The sequence below is a fragment of the Hippocampus bargibanti genome, linkage group LG12 (assembly GCF_051943395.1).
Source record: "Hippocampus bargibanti isolate YZ-2025 linkage group LG12, ASM5194339v1, whole genome shotgun sequence".
Lineage (NCBI taxonomy): Eukaryota > Metazoa > Chordata > Actinopteri > Syngnathiformes > Syngnathidae > Hippocampus > Hippocampus bargibanti.
In genome coordinates this window covers 8,213,736-8,229,266 of record NC_142745.1, presented here as the reverse complement: position 1 = coordinate 8,229,266, position 15,531 = coordinate 8,213,736, and the positions used below count along the sequence as shown (strand labels likewise).

At 42.2% G+C, this 15,531-nt stretch overlaps 2 protein-coding genes across 4 annotated transcripts; one reads left to right on the top strand and one right to left on the bottom strand.

Moving 5' to 3' along the window:
* Positions 1 to 16: 16 nt before the first annotated feature.
* inpp1 (inositol polyphosphate-1-phosphatase) lies at positions 17 to 4,434 on the top strand. 2 transcript variants are annotated; one of them, XM_089009329.1, is made up of 6 exons: positions 17 to 181; positions 1,319 to 1,524; positions 1,608 to 1,668; positions 2,618 to 2,818; positions 2,898 to 3,072; positions 3,610 to 4,434. In XM_089009329.1, exons 2-6 carry the CDS (start codon positions 1,321 to 1,323, stop codon positions 4,097 to 4,099), a joined length of 1,131 nt encoding a protein of 376 aa, XP_088865455.1. In that variant the 5' UTR covers positions 17 to 181; positions 1,319 to 1,320; the 3' UTR covers positions 4,100 to 4,434. The 2 variants fall into 2 exon arrangements, with proteins under 2 accessions (XP_088865455.1, XP_088865454.1); XM_089009328.1 differs by having other exon boundaries at positions 18 to 181; positions 1,313 to 1,524.
* A 798-nt stretch (positions 4,435 to 5,232) lies between these two features.
* On the bottom strand, positions 5,233 to 15,243 carry dnajc14 (DnaJ heat shock protein family (Hsp40) member C14). Of its 2 annotated transcripts, none has more exons than XM_089009319.1 (7): positions 15,160 to 15,243; positions 12,307 to 13,703; positions 12,080 to 12,186; positions 10,645 to 10,764; positions 10,404 to 10,564; positions 10,219 to 10,321; positions 5,233 to 9,488 (listed from the first exon to the last, which is right to left on the bottom strand). In XM_089009319.1, the coding sequence occupies exons 2-7, from the start codon at positions 13,516 to 13,518 to the stop codon at positions 9,197 to 9,199; spliced, it is 1,995 nt and encodes a 664-aa protein (XP_088865445.1). In that variant the 5' UTR covers positions 13,519 to 13,703; positions 15,160 to 15,243; the 3' UTR covers positions 5,233 to 9,196. The 2 variants fall into 2 exon arrangements, with proteins under 2 accessions (XP_088865445.1, XP_088865446.1); XM_089009320.1 differs by lacking the exon at positions 15,160 to 15,243 and adding an exon at positions 13,942 to 15,123.
* Between the last annotated feature and the right edge of the window lie 288 nt (positions 15,244 to 15,531).

The following is a 15,531-nucleotide window of genomic DNA, read 5'->3' as shown; positions in this document are numbered from 1 at the left end:
TCCTGCATCTGACGTCAAGAAACTGGAGCACAGCTCTAAAAAAATCACTAATAACTAATTCAAACAAAAAAATCACATTAAATTGTGCGCGAATCGGTGATCGCGGGACGGTGATTAGGTTCTTTGACCAAGCAAGAAAAGACGACAAAACAAGAAGGCAACGTTTCAGAAGCCTTTTTTGGTAAGAGATTTACATTCCTTTGCTTCCTGTGTGAACCAAAATTATGCTAACGTGCACCGATTTAGCCGCCCTGACAGATGTAATTTTTGCACAATGATCAGTCATCATCGATCATCAGTCTGAGTGAACGTCAGAGGGGAAAAATACAAAGAACTTTTCCAGCTTCTTATGTTTGCGTCTTGAGAAAACATAACGCCAACTCCCTGTTACACTGTTATTATTTATTTATCTATTGGTACCTTTTCGTCTCTCATCGTCCAAGTTATTTCGGCACCGCGCGATAATATTAAAGGTTTGATGTGAACTGGTTGCTCTCCAAAAATATATATCCCTATTATTTGTCACATGGTGATTTCAAATGTCATAACAGCATGCCGCAAGTTCGACTGTTCCATATACAAACAGGTGAAATGTTTTGTAACATAAAGGAAAGTAATTGTCGTTATTACATTGCATGTCTGTCATCCTCCGAATGTTGTAGCGTGAATTTTTCAAGGAATATACTTGACCTTGAAAGTGGTTGATGCTGACCTTGGGCACTGTCCCCCAGAACGGTGATTACTGATTAAAGAGTACAGTTCCACTTGGTCTTAAAACAATTGTTTATCCTGATGAACCCATCTAAACACGTTGCACTGAATTGAAGCAACATTTCCTTGAGGAAATTATGTCAATCCATTCATTCTATCAACTCCAAATTATGAACAAAAAAAAAAAAAAAATCGAATTTATCAAGAATAACAATCATTCAATATTTATAAAACAATGTGACTCTAGTGAGGATTAAGCGATCTGGAAAATGGAATGAATGCATGGATGTAAAATATGATGGAAATTAATAAATGAACCTTCACTGAAATCTGTTGTTGACCTTTGAAAGTCTGCAAGAAAAATCACCTTGCTGTGGCTGGAGATTTTTATTTTTAAGATGTCGTTTGGCTTAATGAAGCTTGGAATACTTTGCCTTTGAGATGATGGCAAATTTAGCGATGCAATGACCCACATCCTTCCGTCACACCACCCCGTTTCCTAACATGCTCTATATTCATTTGCTGCTATAATTAGCCCCGCATATACAAGCCCCATGTCACACTTTCCAGCTTGATTTTGACCCAAAAAATATTCTGTGAGGTCCAGACATGGCGGAGCTGCTGAGGCTGCTGCTGCAGGTGTCGGAGAAAGCTGCCAACGTGGCACGCGTCTGCAGGCAGGAGGCGCCCCTCTTCCAGCTCCTGGTCCAAGAAAAGACCGGAGATGACAAGAATAAGAAGTTTGTGCAGGACTTCAAGACGCTTGCGGATGTTGTGATTCAGGAGGTGATCCGGCATGATGTTGGCGCTCAGGTATGGAGGTGGCCTCCACTCGCAAGGATGACCGTTTTGCTTGTTTTTTTCATTTCAGTGATGTGCTCTGTCTTTGTGTTCAGTTCCCTGAGATGGTCGGCTTCATCCATGGAGAAGAATCCAACAAGTTTGAAAATGGACTTGGTAATTTTCCAGCGTCGTGATTCACCTAATCATCCAATTACATTTATGAACTCTGCATGTGGTTGAATATATTTTTTTGTACTTTAACTCATTCACTGCCATGGCTGCCGCTGCTCACCCACAGAAAAACTTATCCTGTGACTGTAAAGTGACCTTGAGAGTCTTGAAAGGCGCTTATAAATGAAATGTATTATTATTATTATTATTATTATTATTATTATTTGAAAGAAGTTTCTGCTATCTAGCTGGATAGCTATCTAGCTAGCTAGCTTTCTATCCATTTGAGTTACTTCTGGGTTGAGTGAACGCTGGTACGTGTGGCTGCCGCTGCTTACTCACAGAAAAACTTATCCTGTGACTGTAAAGTGACCTTGAGAGTTTTGAAAGGCGCGTGTATATAAAGTATAATAATAATAATACATTTTAATTTTAAGCGCCTTTAAAAACTCTCAAGGACACTTTCCAGTCACAGATTTTTTTCTGCAGGTGAGCAGCGACAGCCAAACGCGCCAGCGTTCACTCAACCCAAAAGTAACTCAAATAGATAGGAAGCTAGCTAGCTAGCTAATAGATACAGTAATAACAATACATATTATTTATAAGTGCCTTTCAAAACTCTCAAGGACAATTTATAGTCACAGGATATTTTTTTCTGTGGGTGAGCAGCGGCACCCATACGCGCCAGCATTCACTCAACCCGGAAGTAACTAAAATAGATAGAAAGCTAGCTACCTAGCGTTATTATTGTTATTACAGTCAAACCTCAGTTTTTAAATCTCTCAGTTCTCAACCAATTTGGTTTTCAAAGTACAATAATGGCAGACTTTGATTGACTTTGTCTTCATTTAGCCCAAATCCTCATTTAAGCAGGATATAATTGGGAACCCATGATAGCTCACATTTGTTGGATGTGTCCAATGACTGAAGCCTGACATCGTCTGCCTCGCAGGAGAGAGTGTGACTGTAACCGTGTGCGGCACCGAGGATGAGACGGCGGCGCTTCTGGCCGCCGTGCTAGACGGCGACCTGACGGCGGCGGCACTCCTGGCACGGGCCATCCACCAAGACCCGGCCACCGTCGACGCCAGTACGGATGGACTAACGGTACCGCTCAGCCCTTCCGAGCTGGCCATCTGGATCGATCCCATCGGTGAGAGCCTCGTCTTCAAACGTTGCGGTGAAGCTGAATGTCAACTGGGTTTTCGGTGTTTGTCATGTGGTTCATTCAGATGCCACCAGCCAGTACATAGAAGGCCGCGAAGAGGTGCTGGAGGAGGGCCATCTGTCACCTTCAGGTCTGCACTGCGCCCTGGTTCTAATCGGGGTTTACCTCCGCAGCACAGGCGAGCCCGTCATGGGTGTCATCAACCAGCCGTTCAACCACAAAGAACCTGCAGGTGGAAGGTGAGCTGGACCCATGTCATACTACAATGTACGCAAGTGTGAACAGAAGTACAGTGAGACCTCAACTTACGAACTTAATTGGTTCCCAGACAGAGTGTGTAAGGTGAAAAGTGTGTATCTCAAAAATAAATTCCCCATAGGAAACCATTAAAATGGGAATAATCCGTCCCCGGGTTTCCATAAAATATACTTTTCAACTAAATAAGCCTTAAAACTACACACAACATACCTTATTTTATGTATAATAAATGTGCTATTGTATTGTAATGAAAGAAATACACTGCATTGTATCATAAAGTCACTTTATTTACATCATTTATGGCTTGATGGAATGGCGTTGGAGGTTGAAGGTCAAAGGGAATTGCTGTTTGGAAAGAGGCGCATTGCATGAGGACTGTAATTAAAAAATAAACTGTGCTGTAAAATAAAGTTTTATTTACCTTTTTGATGGTTGTTGATGGCTTATGGAAGGAGAGTCACCTTCCATGGTGGTGATGGTATTGTCACTGAATCATATTCTGACCCAATTGTTTCCAGCTGGCAGGGGAAGCTCTTCTGGGGCGTTTCCTACGGCAACGTCAACGTATGTTCAGTGTCACAGCCCAAAAGTGGACCTGAAGGACGTCGGGCGCTGTCAGTGGTGCTCAGCTCCAGTGAGAAGCAAGTGGTCAAAGACAGTCTGGCCTCCCTGTGCGGGCCAGAAAAACTGATATACGCCTCAGGAGCCGGCTACAAAATCTTGTGCGTCATTCAGGGCCTGGCCGACGCCTACGTCCTCTCAGAAGGAAGCACCTTTAAGTGGGACTCCTGTGCACCTCACGCGCTGCTCCGGGCCCTCGGAGGGGGTGTGGTCGACCTGACCAAGAGTTTAAAGTGCAGTTCTGAGGCGAAGGTAGAACTTACCTACCACCAGCCTTGTGCTGAGGGGAAAGGTGCTGATCGCTGGGCCAATTACGGAGGCCTGGTGGCATATGGAGACTGTTCCCAGCTAAGCAGCATCATAGGAGCACTGAGAGGAAAGCTGTAGTGTACCGTATTTTCCGGTGTGTTACACACCGGAGTATAAGGTGCTCCCTCAATAAATGGTGTATAATAAAGGTTCTTTTAATCTGAATTTGATCCTTAGAGAAAATTCAATTTAAAATTAAAATTAGTTTGACAGGGATCCGGATACTTTAGGAAGAGTAATTGACATGCCTCAATATGATTACCATATTTTCTGGTGTATAAGGCGCACCCCCAATTGAATGGTGGATTTTCAAACGTTTTCCACATGTAAGGCTCACCTGACGATAAGGCGTACCTTCAATGAATGAAAAAAGTTTTCCAAATGTAACCACATACATATATATATACGTATATATATATATATATACATATATATACACATATACACATATATATACATATATATACACATATATATATATATATATATATACATACACACACACACACATATATATATATATATATATATATACTCTATAAATATGTCAAGTGAGCAATCATGTGCACCTCTCCTCGACTTCACATATAAGGCGCACCTGCATATAAGGCGCAGTCATCTTTGTAAGAAAAGCAACGCTTTTGGGCGCACCTTATACATAGGAAAATACGGTATTTGTTGTCTATATCACTCAGATTTATTGTAGAGAAAAATCTGGTGATATTTTAATATACACTACATGACTATTTTTAACCAAATATGTATGAGTATTCACTTGGATGACTACTGAGTAAATGAGTGTTTTGTTGGTAAGAATGTACTATACTGTTTTTCATGACTTCTACTTGATCATTTTTTTAAAACTACAAATTTGTCTCTTCATAGCATAAGTGGAAAGACAATGTGGCCTCAGGAAGAGCGGGGGTCCGACCTCTAACTACGGAAAGTATCATTTCGTTGTTAATCTGACCTGTCAGATTCTATAAATATGTCAAGTGAGCAATCATGTGCACCTCTCCTCAAATATCTCCTTGTAAGGAGACCCTCGGATCACCTTAACCAACCTCATTCCTTGAACTGGTATTCCAAACAATGAGCCATCTGTAGTGCAGCATAATGTTTGACCGATAATACATATGCATAATGTCACTTTTATATGCATTGTGCATGTCTATGCATGCGTGCATACAAACCAGGGCAAACATCTTGCATTGAGGAAATTATCTTTACTTTGAAAACCAGAGAAAGCAGGGGAAACTTTTACCCAAGAGTGATTTTTTTTCAAATGGTCTGCCAGCCAGGGAACAAAAGCCCCTGATGATTGTCAGATAAAATGTGTACAATATTTCTGCATATTCTGTTTAAAAACATTAAAACAAAAGAAAACATGGACTGTGCCATTGTCTTTTTGACCTTCTGGGCACCACCCATTATGTCCATCCATGGTTATTTTCGTGCTTGGGTGAATGTGTGAAAAGTCAACAATTGCAAATGTTCTCAAATGTTTTTATGGCAACTAGATCAACCATCGCCTAAACAAGGACGGCAGATCACAAATTGCACATCATTAAGAAAATAAAAAAAAAAAAAAAAAAAAAAAAATCAACCAAAGCCAAAACTTAAAAACGTGCTACTTTCTGAGCAAAATATAAATCTGTTCTTTTTTTTTTACTTTGTTCTCGTGCAACTGCTAAAGAGCAATCTCATTTCAAGCATTACAAGCCTTTGTGGTTCTGGCATGGCTCAACTGATCGGACACCACAAATGCATAAAAGATGAGCGCATTTGACACAGGGAGAGCAACGTGGGCCGCATCTTGCGTCAACACCCCGACATTCTTATTTGGAAAAATCTGAACAGTCAACCACTCCAAGCTATAGGTGTTAAAATGCAGTGAACTACATGCTTTGGTGCAGGTGCACACTAACAGCTTGGGATCGTCCAACCAACACTATCTGAAGCCGCAGGCTTTCACACAATCAAGTATAAAATTGACTGTATACTTTGAAAAAAAAAAAGCCAAATTTCGCAAGCCCTGGCAATCTTTACACAGTAGATGTAAACAGTTTTGTCTTCCTGAAGTTATTTGAATTGATGATGAATGCAAGCAGTAGTGAACCCTTCATATTAAATGGAAACAAAATGAAATTTCTCTCATGTGCTTTTTTTGTTCCGTTTTGTCAAGTTTGCAAATTTAAGTTTAATTTCTACCTCAGATCCAATAAGATTTAAACTGCAGAGAAACCACATTTTGTCGATTTGTTTTAAAGTGGTGGATGTAATGAAATATATCTAATGAGCAACAGAGGGCAGTACAGGCCATTCCTTGCGCCTGTTAAATTACAATGTTGAGAATTCAAGGAACCAAATTGAATTTGAACCCGGGACTCTGCCACTGACATACAGTGTAAATGAATGGACTAACAATTGGCCCCTTGAAGCAAGAGTGCAGCCACCTTAAATTGCCATTTGTACTGATTTTAGAGCTGAAAAGTTTGACGCGAGGATCTGTGTATGGCGTGACAAGCGCCTCTCAAAGAAAAAATTCCACAATTTGCAGACTATTCTGCGTATATCACTTAAAGGACAACCGACGTCTCTGGACAAGTTGTGTCCATAATTTGTAAAATGTCTTCATTTTACTGAGCGTATTTTACAAAGATTCTACCGCATATAGCTATATTTTACGTTTTAAAACTCGCGCTGAATATTCCGGAAGTCTTGTTTTTGAGTTGGTGACGAGTCCGTACGTGACATCACTGAAGGAACGCCGCTGACCGAAAAAAGGACACATTGTAGCAGTCCTTCCATCACGTCAATGCATTTTGCTGTACTTTGGTCTGAAAACGTCATGTAGGACCACAAAGAGGCAGAAGAAGGCGACAAAGCTCCATATAAGGAATTAATCAGCCTGTGGAAACGGGCTGATTAATTCCTTACACGGCTTTGTCGCCATGTTCTGCCTTTTTTGGGTGTGACATTTCCCACCCCTGATGCCTCAAAAATGACACGGAATAAATTCAGAACTATTTGAATTATATTCATAACTGGATGAGTAACAAGAAAGCATATTCTCTGAATCTGAAGCCATTGTTTTGATTCTCAAGCAAGGCAAGACGTCTTGCCGTGACAACACGAACATGGGGGCGGGACCTTCTGAAACGCGCTACTTCCGGTGTCAAATTAAAGTACTTTTTAGACACTTTAAGTCATTTTTATTGGTGTTTTGCATTTGACTAAAAATATCATACTGCGTGTTTTGGGTATTTTAGATGCTAAAAAAACGTTTTTCTGATGTCAGTTAGGAAACAAAAAAAGTGACGTCGGTTGTCCTTAAAGTTGCCATTTGTACTGATTTTAGAGCTGAAAAGTTTGACGCGAGGATCTCTGGATGGCTTGACAAGCGCCTCTCAAAGAACAAATTCCACAATTTGCAGACTATTCAGCGTATATCACTTCACTATTGTGATTTGTGACTGTGAAGACGTTTGGTTTATATTTAACGGCAGATTCAGGTGGTCAGTGCTTTCATTTCATTGACGGTTCAAACCAGGTGAACCCCTTCAGTCTGCCGTGAGAAAATAGTCGCATTGTTATTGAAGAAATAAGATTGTAGAGCTTCTCCCAGACTTACTGGTAGAACTGTATGCCATCCACTGTGATATTTTCGTGTCAGCGACAGAAAATAATGGGAAAACAGAGAAGTCAATGTATTCAAGTTGGGCGATATTTGATAATGGCAACGAAAGATGGTCCCCAGTGGCTACACTTTAACCGACGGCAACAAAGCACCATTTTTAGTCCATTCATGTATCACGCCTTGCTAATAAATGCATGAACTATTTTTGTGTTAGGTGGTATTAGAAGCTCAGATATCATTTTGGGAAGTATGACAGAGGCCAAACGGTTGAAATTTAAAGGATAACCGACGCCTCCGGACAAGTTGTGTCCATAATTCGTAAAATCACTTCAAATGACTTCTACCGAGCATATTTTACAAAGTTTCCACGGCATATAGCTATATTTTACGTTTTAAGACTCGCGCTGAATATTCAGGAAGTCTTGTTTTCGAGTTGATGACGCCTGGAATGCCTGACCGAGAAAGCGACCCACAATGCATTTTGGGTACTTTGTTTGGTCTGAAAACTTCGTGTTGGTAAAATTAGAAGGAAAATAACGCAATGGTGAATCGTTGTGTGTCTACACAACGATTTGATATTTGATCCTAGTTGACACAAATTCCCAGCAGACGAATCAGCTCATTTCCAACGGAGCTTGGGCGCCATCTTGTGCATTTTTCGGGACGCTAATTGGAGTCCAGACGCCTCAAAATGATCCGGAAAGACTTCTTTAATCGATTGCAAACATTTATGCTTTCCTCTTCAGAACTATTTGAATCATATTCATAACTGGATGAGTAACAAGAAAGCATCTTCTCCGAATCTGAAGCCATTGTTTTGATTCTAGAGCAAGGCAAGACGTCTTCGCATAAGGTCACGAACAAGGGGGCGGGATCTTCTGAAACTTGCCATTCCCAGGTAGTTCTGGGACACTTTAACTCATTTTTATTGGCGCTTTGCATTTGACTAAAAATATCAGGCTGCGTGTTTTGGGTATTTTAGATTTTAGATGCTATAAAACGTCATTCTGATATCAGTTAGGAAACAAACAAATGGTGTCGGTTGTCCTTTAAATGGTACTGCTGGCAAAGATGCTCCCTGAAATGTCGTGATGTAACACTGATGCAGGGATGCTAACAAGATCATTACGGTCAAGTTTGTTAGCTGATTCCAGTGAACCGTGCCTGGGTGGAACGATGGTTTGCCAAGGTTTCATTTCTGAAGACAGAAGTGAGTGACTGGAAGTGGCAAAGAGTAGGTGAATAAATGATGCATGGCGGAGGGTTGGTCGAAAAGATTGCAAGGCTGCAGTCAATGTGAAGATGAAACCAAACAAAAGTGAACTGTAAGCCAACACACCGCCACTGGCACCTTTTGAAACTTCAATCATGTTAAATGGAGTCCACAGCTAATTCGCGGGTGTTATGGGAACACAACTTTCCCAGGACACAGTCATCTTCTCAAGCTGGGATGTCTGCAAGACCCAAAGCGGCCTGTGCTGAATGTGTCCCGAGGTTGTTTTAGTCGCGGTCTCATCTCAACATTTCAACAGACTTCACCTTTGGAAGGGTTTCCGGACTTTCTTCTTCCGCCGGGGCGGAGGTTTCCCGCCATCGGTCCACGGCTCACTGGGTTCAGGCCGCTGGGCCCCCGGCATGAAAAAACCCGACTGGCCAGAGGGGGAGGAAAACGGGGGAGCTCCGGCTCCGGGCGGGGGGTGGTGAGATGGACCTGAGGGGAAGAAGCCCCCATTGGCTGGCATGTCATTGGGGGTTGCTCCCTTGAAGATGCGGTTAAAGAAGTCCTGCAAATCTGCCGGGTTGGCTGAACCATGCTCTGAGTGCGGCCTTTGAGGAAGAACATTGGGGTTAATACAGCCATCAGACATCAAATGTTTCAATAAAAGGAGGCCTGTTGATGACCAAAATATTCAACACAGTGGAAGAAAGTTCAGAAGAGTTATAAAAGAGAAACACTATTATAAGTACCGTATTTTTTGGTGTATAAGGCGCACCGGAGCATAAGGCGCACCCCAAACGAGTGTTGTATTTTCAAACTTTGTCCAGATGTAAAGCGCACCAGAATATAAGGTGCACCTTCAATGAATGAAAACGGTATTCCAAATATATAAATATATAAAAGTTTTACAAATATAAGGCACACCACATTATAAGGCGCTACAGTAGAGGCTGGAGTTATTCATGATATTTTAAAACAGGGGAGTGAGTCAATGGCTGCTGACAGTAGTTGCGAGACCTCTAGTGGCTCAGACTTACTTTACACATAAGGCGCACCTGCGTATAAGGTCATCTTTTGAATAAAATGAAGGCTTTCAGATGCGCCTTGTAAACACCGGAAAATACGGTACCTAAAACTTATATAAACTATGAAGCCGACTGACCAAAAAAAGAACGAGGCAGCCTTTTTTCCCCCCTTACATATTGCGCAGCCTTTACAATTTAAAAATGGCACTGTGAGAAATTTGCAAAACGTAGACTGCACAACAGAAAAGAAAACAGAAGTGAGGACATAATGGAAAGGAGATGGTGGACATCCTGTAAATGGGACGCGTGTCACCTGTTTCTGGCGGCATTGCTGTTGTTCTTGGATCCAAAGGAGATGTGATAGGGCACACGGTGTGTGTCTGGAGAAATGACTATCCTCTGACAACCCGCCCACTCTGAAACGTGGCACAATAACAGAACCTCACAACCAGAACCTCTTTTGAGTGTCTATATTGCTTATGACTGAAGACACGTCACCTGTAATATCATAGACTTTGCCGTCCATACATGCAAAGTATGTGATACGTAGGCCCAACATGCTGGACTCGGCCCACAGGTCGCCCTCTTCGGCGCTATGCCGACGACTGCATTCGGCACAGAAGCGGGCCTCGGCGGGTTCTCGATCCATCTCAAAGCGCCTGCGGAAAACAAGGACATACTGTATCGGTTCTTGTCATTCTCATCAGCACACGTTATCACACCGTGTGTGAATACGTACTTGTGCTTGCCTTCACATTTGGTACACATCATGGTGTTCATGGCTTCCTTCAGGTCATCCTGAAGTTTGGTGAGGAACTCGTTCATGGACTTGGAGAGCTCGGTCGCCGCCATGCGCTTCCTATGACGGGGAAGAGCGAATCGTTGAGTGAACGGGGAGTTGAAGTGATGCGAGGTTGAGCAGCGTGCAAAAAAATGTCCGTTTTGCGCCTTGGAGTTGTGTATGGTAGCAATTGAGTGAATCAGCCGTTACTGTTCAGAAGCCACTTTAAAACCATGCTAACGCTATCATCCAGGGCAGTCACTATTGAATACAGTGATAGCTCGGCTTACAAACGCTTTAGCTCACGAACTTTTTGCCTTACGAACATTAAATTCGCAAAAAATATAATCTTGGCATTCAAACTAGTTTTCGGTGGACGAACTAAACCACACACGGTGGCTGGCGGACTAGTTTTCAGCGGATGAACACTAAACCACATGGTTGAACAGCGCCACGGTGGCTGGCGGACTAGTTTTCCACACACCCTTTGAGTGCAGACGTGGTTTGCTATCGAGTGGAGTACTTTTACGATTATGGGACGGAAAATAACCCCATCACAGGCTAGTGTTAAGCCAAAGAGGACACAAAAGAAAATTAAGGTCGAGCAGAATGAGATCATCGAAAAACACAAAGGAGGTGTCCGTTTGTGTGACTTAGCGTCCCTGTACAAGTATGCTAAGTTGACCATTGCTACGTGTGGCTAAGGGTGTTTCTGTGTTGTCTAAGCAACGGGCTCAGGCAATAGAAGAGGTTGAAAAACTTCTGTTGATTTGGATTAACAAAAAGCAGCTAGCACGGGACAGTGTGGGTGAGGGTATTATCGCCGAGAAAGCACGGCAACTTCACTTGGATATCATCAAGACCATCACAAAGGTAAATAAAACGACTTTATAATATAGTAGTTTATTTTTTTTATTACAATCCAATAGCAAATTTATTATACATAAAATGAATATTTTGTGTAGTTTTAAGATTTATTTAGTAGAAAATTATGTTTTATGGGGACCTGGGAACGAATTCTCATTTTTAATGGTTTCTTATGGGAAATAAATGTTTGGCAGACCGACTTTTTGCCTTACATAGACTTTATGGGAACCAATTAAGTTGGTAAGCCGAGTTATCATTACTATTTATAGAATTAATTATAACATTGATTATTCAATGGATTAAATTGCTGTATTTTGTCATGAAAAGGGCTTCTTCGGGCGTCATCTGTACTTCTTTGAAGGTGTCGGACGTTACGCTCCTCAGCCGAAGAGCTTCGCCCGGAGCGAAACGTCCGATACTTTCAAAGAAGTCTAGATGACGGCTGAAGAAACCTATTCATCGATGGACCACTCCTGTATCACTGGGAGCCTACACAGAAGTATTTTGTCATGTTATCAATACTCACAATTCATACTCTTTTCGAGTTTCTGGGTTACTGACAATATCCCAGGCAGCCCGCAGTACTTTGAATGCCTCACCAGCTCGTGGGTGTTTATTCTTGTCTGGATGAACCTAAAAGAGAGCAAATGAGACAAAAAAGGTTTTGTGTCTAAAGAGGCAAATTTATTAGTCATCCACTCATCTGAGCAAATCAATACAAGTGTTTGAATTGTGTTTTTTTAGTGTGCCTACCTGGACAGCCAGCTGTCTGTAGGCCTTCTTCAGCTCAGCCTCAGACGCGTGGACTTCCACGCCGAGCACAGTGAAAGGATCAAGCTCATCTTCTGGAACGTCCGCCAGGGCCAGTAGTCTTTTCAACTCCTGGCCCGGCAGGCCTCTCCCGGCTCTTTCCGGCGATTCCAAACCGGATGTGTGCAATTGGTTATCCCTCGTGAAATACTTTTTGATTCTTGCCACAAAAAGTATAATCCTCTTCCACAAACGGGAGTCCTGGAAAACTGTCCAAAATCGTTTTCCCCTTTCTCCGCCAAGCCGGACCAAGACACTTTTCATTCGCTGAAACCCGAACGCAACCAAAGCACAAAGAAGTCTGAGAGTTAATAAGGCAGCTTGTTTAGTCCACTTGAGTGAGCAAGCAACTTGATCCGCCACATTCGCGCTGGCACATTTCGTCCATTTTAAAATCCGACAGGCATCTGCCTTCATTCCCGGGATGTCTGTGATCTTTCCAATGAGCCGCTGCCCCAAGTTGTAAAGTTTCAACCCTGCGGTCTCAACGCCAACGCCACAATTATGAGTTAAAGTGACGATAATCTCAATCAGCATGTGGACGCAAGAGATGCACCAGACGCTGACAGACTCTGACAGCATTTCTTTCAAAGCAAAGACGATTTGTTTCCCCGAGCGCCTGCGGCCACGATTCAATTGATGGTGGTGATGGTTACGCCTGCGGGTCTGCTTGTGCCTTCCACCACTCGAAACAAAACTGCCTTTTTGAAAGGAGGGCGGCGTAAAAGCATTCTGAGTGCTCTGCTCCGAAACAGATCCTCCACTCTTCAGTTTGCATTTTCTTCCCGAGCCGAAGCTTCTCCAAGTCGACTCGCCGTTCATATGCTGCTCCTTCGCGGATTCATCCTCCTCTTGATTGATGACCCGGGAGCTCACGTGACCATCAGCACTTTCATGTTCCATTCCATCAGAAAGGTCCTCGGTTTCATCTCTGCCCTCTGTGGAGCCGCTGCACTCTACGTCACCAATTCCGGAGTCATGCGGCGTGGCTGTGTTTGTGCTGTCCTGAGCGGTCGTTGTGTATGCACGGTCATCTTCCACCGCTCTCCTCTCCCACTGACTCGACTTATTCACTGAAGTGAAATCTCCATCATTGAGCTCCTCACCAGAATCTGTAAGGGCATCCATCTCTCTTGCAGCTGCACCTCTTTCCATCTTCCAATCTCTTATTTCAAGGCAGTGAAAATAGAATCTTGTAGAAGATGATCTCCTAATGCCATAATCGGTTGCAATATTCTCCCCAGACCCTCACTCCAATGTGAGACTGGGGACTTTTTAAAGACCATATCAGCAGCTGATTAGGGTTTTTGAATATTTGAAATCATGCAACAAGGATATATCTGGAAAGAAACAACACAAATACAAAAATTGACAATAAATCTTACATTGTTGGAAAGGCACACACACACAAAAGTTACAAATTAAATTTCAAACATCCTTAAAAAAGGGATGTTAATAAATAGCTATTGTGATCTTGCAGTCATTGCACACAGGCCTGAACTTCAGACATGCCTCTTAATCATAAACTATTGCAGATCATTGATCGCAACGTTGTGAAAAAAAATAATGTCAATCTACCATTCAAGTCCTCCAGGTAGCACAGAAAATGTCAAATATTTCGATTGTACTTCTTTTCCTTTCGGCTTTTCTCTTCAAGGGGTCGCCAGGGCGAATCAGTGTCCTCCATCTTCAGAGGTTTGATTCGCATGTTTGTTTTGGCCAAGCTTTCACGTCAGATGCCTTTCCTCACACAACCCTCTGTATTTATCCGGGCTTGGGACCGGCACAATAAGACACTGGCTTGTGTCCCCTTGTGGCTAGAGAACAAGCAACTCTATGAACTTAATAAAGATGAAGATGCTCAGTAAAAGGCTTCCAAACACAAAATGGGCATCGGCACAGCGGCATTCAAGCAAAGCAAATTTTGATTGTACTACGTTTGTAATATTCTTTGTAGATGAGTGGCGAGCACTATGACCAGGCAGCTCACCCAGCTGGTTCACGGTGGGGGCGTGTTCATGTTGAGAATATTTTACTGCATTTTTCCTTGTTCAAACCAGATCCACTTGTTAGCAGTTGGAATAAAGATGTCAGTCAGTCGTGTGTTCTCCTTCGTCAACTGCTACACTGCACTTCTATGCACTGTCTCACTATACACAATCATTTTTTGTAAATGAAAATGAAGTCACGTGAACAAATTAGACTACTTTTCAAAAATAAAAATATAACGAAAAATAAATAACGACAAAATGAAGAAATGTCACAGGATCTTTAAATGATTCTTAAACTTAACCAGCAGTCTGACTAAAAGACGATAACAAGAGGATACAAGTCGTGTTGCAATTGTGCTGCAGAGCTTAACCGTTAGAAACAGAAGCAAAAATAAAGTCATGTTCCTGTCAGCCAGGTGATTTCGAGGCGGTTAATGCTAGCAAACGCTTGATTGTTAGCCTTGGGAAACACCCTACCAAACATGGCAATCGAACAGCCGGGTTGAATGAGTTCACTTTCGTTCATTTGCCTGTCATGTTTTGCGTTAAATGCTTAGGAATTGTGGCACAAAAACATAAACGCAACTACAAATTCTGCTTGAACAACAAAACATGGCACCGTTGAGCTAAATATGCGCTAGCAACGAATGGTAACTGTTAGCTGATAAACCATACTTTGCCCTTCCTATGAGAATGTGCCAAGCAGTTTAAACATCACTAGAATATCGACAAGACGGACATCTCGTTTTCATGTGCATTCAAAATACCCAAGAGACGATTTATCGCAGTCGAATAAGTGTATAACCTTGTTTGTGAATAGCCTGCCAGGTGCCCGTGGTGTTGTTTTTAATGGTCCCCCTCTTCTTCTTCACTTCATTTTTTAACTTCATTCTTGCTTCCTGTTCGTCCTCTTTTTTTGCCGGACCTTTCTCGAGTCCATCTAAACGTTTGAGCACTACTGCCATCTATTGGCCAGGAGAAACAGGCATCCTGTATTATTTGTTTAATGATTTACTAGGACAAATTTCAATCACTAAAATAAGATACAGTACTTTTATTTGAATTTTGATGGGATTTAGATACTAAACCATTTTTACAACCAACTGAAATGTATTTTTAAGCTATCCTTACCTCACTGGCATCTTCTTTTGGGCACATTTTAATGTTGTTTTGAATA